The sequence below is a fragment of the Anarrhichthys ocellatus genome, unplaced genomic scaffold (assembly GCF_004355925.1).
Source record: "Anarrhichthys ocellatus isolate YVR2014 unplaced genomic scaffold, GSC_Weel_1.0 scaffold25, whole genome shotgun sequence".
Classification (NCBI taxonomy): domain Eukaryota; kingdom Metazoa; phylum Chordata; class Actinopteri; order Perciformes; family Anarhichadidae; genus Anarrhichthys; species Anarrhichthys ocellatus.
In genome coordinates, this window is record NW_022280055.1 from 2,308,641 (window position 1) to 2,318,578 (window position 9,938).

Sequence of the window (9,938 nt, forward strand, 5' to 3'; positions counted from 1 at the left end):
GTGTGTGTGTGTGTGTGTGTGTGTGTGTGTGTGTGTGTGTGTGTGTGGCCTTCACCTCTAAATGAAGGCATTTCCTCCTCTCCAGTGAAATCCTCCTCTAAAAAACAAGACAAGAAGAACAAATGCAAACATGACCAGGGCTCAGCACAAACTTTTAAAAGTTGTTGCCAGGCTGGCAATGCTATGCCACGCAGTTATATGTCAGCTTAATGATGAAAATGCGACATGAATACATGTCATATGTATGTTGGATATGATTTGGAGTACAATTTTCTGTCTAGGTCAAACATGGTGAGATACTTTGCTTCCCAAGACTTTACTTTTCTCTAAAACCGATCGAGGTGAATCTTACAAGATCGAGTAAGGGCAGTAACAATTTACAGATTGTGGATATCTGTACAACATCCCATTCATCATGTGGCTGACGACCACGTATCGTGCACTGGTTGACATTTATGTTTCTTAGACAATAGAAAAGTTTGATTATTACCTTTGAAAAGCTGGTTCTCGTATCCACCATAGTTGTCTGCCAAAACAGAAAGAAAGACAGAAAAAAGGTATTTAATGGACTGAAACCAATTCTGTTGGAGCCACCAACAGGTTTTATTAATCATGTTATAAATCATACAAACTGCTGCCTCACAATCCCCTGCAGCCTCCTCCTGAAGTCTCTGTAATGTACTGAACATGTTAAGTACGATACTGCTTTCTTGGCAGAATAAAAAGAATGGTTTTTGTTCTGCTCAAATGTTTCCTCTGAGCTGAGCAGCTTACTCGGGAGAAAACAGTCCCTCGGTGGTTCAAAGTGTGAGAACAGTTGTTGGTTTTGTGTGCTGATTCTGGTGGTAGTATTGTGTGCCTGAGGAAGTTGTCATCACACATTCTTTGGTGGAAAAGTCTGAAATAAGGTGCATGACGTCCACAGAATTAAACCAGAGGACCCAATAAACCACACAAGGCCTAGACAAATACATTTACTGTCATGTTTTAATAAGTGTATGTAACAGCAATGAACTTACAACACGTCATTAACTGTACACCACCCCAACTGGTACCCAACCTCACACCTTGTTGCAGGGCAGCCTGTTTCTGAATGAAAAGAGCTGGGTAACACATTCATATACACTCATAAACAGGAAAAAAAAAAAAGATTTGGCAGGGTGCTGAGTAGCTGAAGAAAAACAGTTGGACTCCAACTGCCATTGGGCCGTGTTGATACTGCCAAAAGAGCTGGCCTTCGAGCAAAATATTGCTGTATAATGTAATATACATTACACATGCTACTGCGAACTTACTTCAGAACTGCACTTGAAAATGAGCACAGCAAAATGACTTTGCAATGATGTTTCTGATTGTGGAAATGTGGAAAATGTGTGGACGGAGTCTAGACAGATGTGATGCAATTTTAAAGAATATTCCACCAAAGATGTATCTTGCGAGTCCAACTCTAAGCTTTAGGATGGCCCTGAAAGGTTTTGCGAGTTCTCAAAGTCCTTGTAAATGGGGCTTAGCATTAGCTCAGGCTGAAGTCATGCTTGCAATAGCTGTTTGGCATCAACTGCTCATTCATGACTAGTGAAATCCAATCATATTCACACAGGTAAACACAGCAGCCTTTATAGTCTTGTATTTCTTTTTAGTGAAAATGTAGCAATGGAACAAATAAGCATTTGATGGTTTGAGAAGAAACTGGGTCCTTAGTTTGGAGTTTATTGTAGTTGTTCCAAATCCAAGCTGAATAAATTTATGTATAAGGATCAAGCTAAAAATTGACTGTTTAGTGCTTGTAACATAGGCAGACGAAGTTATTTCTTAAATACTACAATACATTTGTCGAGACTAAATCAGAAGTTGCAATACTCAATGTAAGGGATACAAAATGCTAATGAGCGGATCCATGAAGTGTGACTTTGGTTGTCTGTCAGGTGACTGCCCATTGTTCCGACAGACCATTATTCCGAAACCCCTCTATAGTCTGAAAAATGTCCAATTAGACCGAAGCCCATTTGTCCAACAGCCCGTTATTCCAAAAACAAATGCCCATTGCTCTGAAAATACAAACTCTCCATGCATCAAACAAAAGCACAGGGCTAATTATTATGCAGAATGACGTCATCGGATCTTCCCAATTTTTTCACATACTGGCAAAGGCATGACCCACCACTCTGCCTCTTACTACTCTTTGCCTTCGATGGTTGGTTTAGTTAGGTTTAGGCATGAGGAGTACGATTTGTTAGGTTCAGGATAAGAATGCTAGAGAAGGCCAACCAGAGGCAGAGTAGAAATAAAATAGCAACTGGTGTGGTCCATTGATGTCATTTTGCATAATAATTAGCCATGTGCTTCTGTTTGTTGCAGGAAGAGTTTGTATTTTCAGAGCAATGGGAGTTTGTTTTCAGGATAACAGGCTGTTGGACAATGGGCCTTTGGTCCAATGGGACATTTGTCGAACTATTGAGGTTTCGAAACAATGGGCCATCAGAACAATGGCCTGGCACCATCCATCACCCCACTGTGCAACCTTAACTTCTGTCCCTTTGTGTGTTTTTATGTTAATTAAAAATGGGTGTAACTGTTAGCGTGTTAACTGTTAACTGTTACTAGTTTACAGACCATTTTTAGTTGTAAAAAGATGTTCTATTTTTGTGTTTTATTACATTTCTCAAGCCAATAAAGAATGTTGCAAAATCATTTCTGAAACCAAATGTTTGCTGTGGATCAATATCTGTGGTTGAACCCAGTCGGCTCATCATGAAGAGAAGGCTGGCTTCTTACAGGGAGAGAACAAGAGAAAATGTCTGGGAGAATAAAACCAGGAGCAATTGCACACAATGTCTGACGAAGCTCTGAAGTGTCAAGTACATCATTTCTCATGAATAAAGTATATTTTAACAAATATACACCTTATTATTTCTTGTGTAATCAGCACTTCTATCCCAGACTGTTTTAGTGCAAATATGTGACCTACAACTGCTAATTCAAAGAGAGAACATCATGCATAGCATTATGGGATAGGTGGTGACACAAACGGGGATTTTATTTGAGAATTCTAATGTTAAGTTTTGCACATATGAAATTATTGTCAAACCAAATAAAGAAAACACATGACGGTAAAGTTTTGATAGCAAAAGTAAACTTGGCCTGCAAACCCCACAATGAGGTGATTGTTTATGTCAATCAGCGGCGGATCAGCTGAGGTCAGGTCTGAGTCACAAAACACTGACGCAGACATAATGATGGAGGGAGAGAGGGAGGGGCAAACAGGAGGAGAGGTATAAAGGATGTTAAACATAGGAAGCGAGAAGGATGAAGAATTGCATGTCCGCCCCGGATATTTTTTGGCAGAAAATTCAAACTCAACTGTCGCTCTACAGTTGCTAAAACATATGGTGGTTCACGAGGACAAGAGGAAACTCTTCCAGGGTTACAATGATTGATATATGGGTTTGTTGATATAGTCAGCCAGTACTTGCCTTTTATTAGAAACATGAATGCATGAGCAACATCTATGTGGAGCCAGTTATTCAATTACATCTTTCCGTTATTTACTTTCTGATGAAGCCAAGCTATCTGTGATTACAAAAAGATCACAAAAAATGGCCTGCAGATGAAGTATTAACAACCTTTTCTTTATACAAAAAAATGCAACAAAGTCTCCAAACTGAATGACAAAACAGGTTGTCTCTGATTGTCTGAACATTAAAGCTGCATTATATTTAATGTTGTGTGGGGTCACGGGTGTTGAAGGGTTTGTAGTGACAAACCAAATGGCTACTGAATGTATACTGAATGTATACACGTGCTGTTTTTGCTTTTTAATAATGATTGTAACAGTGAATAACGACCTACCCCGCTTTACAGGAACAGTGCTGTCTCTTAATTTCATTGTCCTCTGTCTCGATCACCAGGCGATGTGGTGGTTCACTTTCACCCTGTGATCTGTAGGCTTTTGCTTCTATCCTTATCTTTTTAACCTGTTGTCACTGCTGAATTAGTTTTGACATCTTGGATAAATCCTTCAAACACATATTGTAGACCCTTCTGTCTGCTTCTCCCAGAAAAACGCTTTTTACCTTTTTTCCAATAATTAAACATTATTTCCGCAGGGAGTGCAGTCAGTGACATTGTGGGCTTCATGGTAGCTCTGACAGCTTGATGGAGTAGCAGCAGGGGGCGGGACTTAGCAAAGGGTCAATCGGTGGCTGTGGCTAGAGAGCCAAATATTTATCTCAGGAGTTGGTGAAGACCAACACAGAGCGAAAAGAAGAGGGAATGTTGGACTTGAAAAACAACATGAATGATTACGTCTGTGTCTCCTGGATGTGTAAATATGCAACTGTTTGCTTACATGAGCATTAACTTTAATTTAAAGGCAGTAGTAGGAGAAAAAGTAGTTGAAATAGTAACATCACATAACATCATACTTCTGGGGTTCTGACTTTTTATGTCCCATGTGGTCTAAATCTCATTTCAGGGAATTTTCCCACCCTGATTAGAATACATTTTTGAGGGGAAAACTGAATTCCTCTCATTTTTTGGACTTCTGTGGCATAAAAATGGTCAGATTCAAATGTTTGATTGTCAGCACATTATTTCCTATTGGAAGCTAAAATTCCAAAACATGCCTTTCAGTGTCCACCCTCAAATATCTGCCTGCTTCTCGTTTCTCCTTCCTCGCCTCCCTCCCTAACTTTTTCTCTTTCCTCATGTTTTCCTTTCTCTCTGTGGAAAAAACGCTCATGTCTGTCTCGTTAGTGAGGAAGTCAACCTGTCCAACACTCACAGAGCAGAACTGAGCTGACCTGACAGCAGCACAACATGGCCTCTACCAGGTCACACCTACACAGTCAGGCAACGGCAAAACACTGTGAAACTACTGAAAAAACGGTTTGGTTCAGTCTTAATCAGTGGACACACTCTTTCTTTGTCAGATTTACACTTCAATTTGATAATGCTCCAAAGTGTCAAGTGAGTTGTTCTTCATCAATAACTTCATTGGTCAGAAATTTGCTGCAGCAAAGAAACATGGAGCATCTCCATAAACCTTTCATGACATGTTTAAAAGATAAGGCACTTTGCTTAACTGTTTAATTTGACCTCCTCAGGAGTTTAGCTTACTCAAATATAGGGATGCATTGAGAAAATTATGAATATTTATTCAAATTTTAAATGTAAGCATACAAAAACTTGTAATCGAACAATTGACCATGAAAATACACATCTGTGACAATATTAAAATATGGAATTTATGGATTATCTGCAGTTAGGTGTTCTGCAGAAAAGACCAAACGAGGCATGTTTTTTGGGCTGTTTATCCAGACGGTGAGGCAGACTCAGGATGGAAACATTTGGCTGCAGTGTGTATACACACTGCAGCAAGTAGGCACTTGTGCTGTGACAAGAAGTAAATATACTATTTGAAAGAGAAGCTTGAAATGTAAAATGTATTTAACAAAATCTAACAAAACTAAACATTTCAAAGAGGCTTTGTTTCCAAAGGATGTAATGAACAGTGGATAATTCAACATAAGTACAACAAGGTCGGGAAAGACTATATTTCCAAATTTGTAATACTTTTTGTGACTAATTACTGGTGTAGGTTACTGGACTAAAAATAATACTGCTGCCAGCCACATAAATACTACAATACTATTCTATACATTTCTGATTGTTTCTACTCAGTTCCATAAGGTCACATGTACAGGTGAATGTGGGCAAGTACAAGTAGAAGACTAGAAGATTAATAAAGTACAAAAAACTAAAAATGAAAATATCGGATGTTGTTCTTTCATCCACATGGAGACACTCGTAATTGAGAGTGCAGTTTAGTTGTATGGGAACATAATTTCATAGGAGACAGGGTTGCCTCCCTCCATCCTGTTTTATCGGACCTTTGGTGTTTGTGAGCACAGTGCCAGGCCTGAGTCAGCTAACCCTCAGCACCACTTCATGTCTGTGGTGGTTTGTCTTTGGGGCTTTTTGGACTTTCAAAACTCCTTTCCCACCCTGTCCCTCCCTTCATTACCCCGTGGACAAAACTTTTGCCAGGGGATTGAGCAAAATGTTGTCCTTGGTGTGTAATTTCCTGTAATGTCACATCACTGAATGATACAATTTAACATGGAAATACCCACGAGCAGATGCATATATCAAACATGTCGTGCTGCTCTGTGTTCCTGTCTTTCATTAATTCATTTAAGTTATTTCGACCAGAAAATTCCCCTCAAGAACCTCAGTAAATCCTAGCTTTAAGTGAAACCAGGAGTCACGAGATGGGCCCTGCTCCAGATCAGAGTGGAGGTCTTGACCACAACTCATAAAGCCAAATGAGTCCTTCTCCAAACCTCTGTTGACATCCAAGCCATTTAGGTGCCCTCTGACTGGAATGTGTGGTCTTCTTGCAAAACTATAAACGCCCGGTATGTGTTTCTGAAGACGGCGAAGCTGAAGTTATAGACAAGTCATTACAAGAAAATGTTCTTTTATTGTGGTCAGGCAGTGAAATGGGAGAGTTTCAGAGTCACGATCCCACAAACGTATCATATTTTCTCACAACTAAAACCAATTTGGACAGCCACGCTAAGCCACAGAGACAAGCCTGGATCAGTTTACAGGGCTTCGAGGCCAAAGGGCGTGTGCAATACTCCCTAAGGCTTTGTTTGCAGGCCTCTCAGTATTTTTTTTTAACTTGCCCTCAAACTTCACATGCTCACCCTCTTGTAGGAACTTTCCAGAGAGACAGAATAATGATAAGAATAAGAAAAGCTTTCCAAAAGCAAGTTATAATCTATGGTTTAAAGTATGTGGACACCTGTCATATTTAGCCTATAGTTATACCAGTGTTTACTAAAGAGGATAGTTACACATCTGTAAACAGGTTGTATCACATAAACTAGTAGTTAGTAAGTAAGTTGTCATTGATTGTCACTAAAAATATCAACCCAGAAACTGCCAGGTGTAACCGTTAGCTAACAAAACCAACAAAAGTAACGTTATCTAGCTTGTTAATATATTACCTGTTCAGATTGACGAGATAATGGGTCAGAATATTGTCTAATAATAATTTAATTTGTCTCTGATTTTGAAGATTGTGATGCTACTGTAACTTCCTATTTACATAGTTGTTGTTTTTTTATTTTTCATGGTGCTACCTGAATATCTATGAAACTAGTAGTTGAAATTTGGACAGACTTCACACACAGTCAGCCATGGATTTATGAATAACTACCAACCCAATAATTGGTTTGTGTGCAGGGGCATTGTTATGCTGAAACAGAAAAACTGTTGACCCAAAGTTAAAGGCATAAAATTGTGTGGAAAATCCCTGTGTTCCAGTATTAACAAACCAAACCAAAATTCACAGAAGTATGTGAGTAAAAATAAATGAAAAAGTAAACACTGCGTACAGAAAGAACAAGTCAATATGACATCCTCCTTCTTCTCCTTTCAACCCAAATTCAAAATGCTTTGACTGTAAATGTATAACGCTGGCACAGCAAAACGTGGAATTGAAAACAACAAAATCTCTCTGTCTGTACCTCCCTTTCTCTACTCTTCTCCCCTTCCCTCACTCTTTCCTTCTCCTTTGCCAGCCATACACCTGCCTCAGCTCCTCTGATTCCCACCCCCTCCCCTCCCCTCCAGCCCTGTTAGGAATGTATGAGGCAGCATGTTTAGATCTGGTCGGGCAGGGCTGGAAACCACATTAACAGACCTCCTGTACTTTTCGCTGACAACTGTATGTTCTTGGGAGTTAATTTGCTGTATCGAAAAAAAAACACGGCAGTGAGCAGTGACAGCCACCGTACGTTTGTTAAGCCCTGCCTCCGTAGTGCGGTTGCCTTTTTTCCGTTCTTGTACAACACAAAATGCAGTCTCTGATAATGGTGGCAGATTTACTACAGAAAATACATACTTGTTTTTTTTAAGGTCCTTGATTTCGGACAGAGAAAGCCTCGAGCAATTTCTCATTTCAAAAAACAGTTTATCCGGCTGGATTGACAAATGCTGCAAGCAGACTTTATCGGCTGTAGATAGCTAATGAAGCTAAGTCCCAGACTTTTCAATATTTCAAGCTGACTTATTTCAAAATGGGAACCCAGTAAAAGAGATCTTAGATATGAACTTGCTGGCCACCTACGTATATGATATCGTGCTAAAAGCTTGAAGCTAAAGCTACGCTCCGCGCTCTAAGTCAGCATTTTCCCAAGTTGAAGATCTATGTAGATCACAAACTAACACCAAACTAAGAAACCGCAGTGTCCTTGCATTGCAGTGTCAAGCTAATGTGTTCAAGTGATTATTATGAGGAAAAATGTAATATCCTTTCATTTTAACAGATTCAGATTCATATATACACTCAACGTTGCAAGAGAATTGGCTGTTACGATGATGACTAAACAATCATAACGCTATCTCAACGCTGGCGGGGGTTGCAGGATTGTAGTTACAGTTGCTAAGCTATGATTGGATAATTGCTGTTTAGGTTCAGTGAGTAGTCTATTGAAGTAGCACCAAAAGGAAACACCATCAAAACAAAACCAGAGCATTACGTTTTTAAAACAGGAAAGAATTTAGTAAGATTTAAGTTAACAACAATAATAAATACAGGAATTAAGCCATCATATATGCCAATTACAGTTGGTAGTGATTATGTCAAGACATCTTAACATCTTTTCAAGCTGCTACCTGACGTGTGGGATTTATTCCTGCTTCCTCTGATTCCCCTCTTTCCCACTGTATCCTCCATCTCTGTCAGCCTTTCACTTCTTATTCTATATGTCTGGGAGCCATGAACGAGCACCGGCCCTCTTCAAAGCCGGTGGCAGCTCTCCTTTCATGCCATGTTGTGAGAAAGCTCAAATTCAGATGTTATGTTTTCATTCACTCTCTTTTTTAAAGGGGGGGATATTAAGTCAATCTGCGGCAGATTGGCAGGGCTAAGGAACATTTTATGTTCTATGAAACGGTGCTGTGGTGTGCACGCACACGCACACGCATAGAGATTTAAAGCTGACTGATCAAAGTCTCACATCCAAGAACAACAAACCGGCACTTTCTCATGGACGCACACTGCCAAGATTCACAGCAGATGAGAAGCATATGTGGTCGCTGGTACTCTGTGCAGGTGCCTGCCCGAATGCCACAATGACGGATACTGTTCATGTCTATGTTTTTAAGTATTTTTACCAGTGGAAAATGCACACAGGTATTGGTAAGATTTTTTTTTGCATGACTAGAGAGTAGGAAGATGGAATTTGTAGGTGCTCAGAATTAACACAATATATTAACCCTTAAGAAATCAGAGAAATTACTCTACCTTTCATGATTCTTCACTCAAGAATCCTTTACAAACAAGTTGTGGTCTAGTTTGCTGATGTTCAACTTGATAGCGGTATATGGCAGTCCTCTTCACCTTTTCTTCCACAAAGCAAGTGTCCAGGAACAACAAAGGCAGTCAGCAATGTAGCTTTGAGGTGCCAAAAGTCATCCGTGAAGCATTTTCCAGTTTTGCAAAGAAAGAAGAAAGCCCAAAAGTCCCAAAATGTCTTACTTCCACATATTCAAAATCGGTAAACAAAAAGCAAAGACGTCAGGTTTCAGCCACATTGAATGTTATTCCATATGGGCAAAATGCAAATGCACCTGTGCAACCCAAAAACTGTCTGATTTCTGGATTATTTCAAATATTCTTGCAAGTCTATCAGTGCTGAAGAACAAAGCTCCTCTTGAGTTTTGAACATGTGCTTTCTGGCATCATCCCTCTCCCATCCAGAGCCTGAGGAAACTAAACCTCTTCAGACAGAAACCATGTGCAACTTTTGAGAGGGAGGGAGGAAATGGAGCGAGAGGGGATGAAAACAAAGAAGAAGGTTGGTAAGAAAGAGCGAGAGAGAGAGAGAGAGAGAGAGAGAGAGAGAGAGAGAGAGAGAGAGAGA

General features: G+C 39.8%; 1 protein-coding gene across 1 annotated transcript in view; it reads right to left on the minus strand.

The window, feature by feature from the left end:
• The window catches only part of scara3 (scavenger receptor class A, member 3), an 18,405-nt gene extending 8,579 nt beyond the window's left edge, over positions 1–9,826 (minus strand). Inside the window, exons 1-3 of the mRNA XM_031861695.1 lie at positions 9,320–9,826; positions 491–526; positions 56–97 (exon numbers count right to left, since the gene is read on the minus strand). Coding sequence (XP_031717555.1) covers positions 56–97; positions 491–526; positions 9,320–9,326 — 85 coding nt within the window. The 5' untranslated portion in view covers positions 9,327–9,826. The remainder of the gene's footprint in view (positions 1–55; positions 98–490; positions 527–9,319) is intronic.
• Between the last annotated feature and the right edge of the window lie 112 nt (positions 9,827–9,938).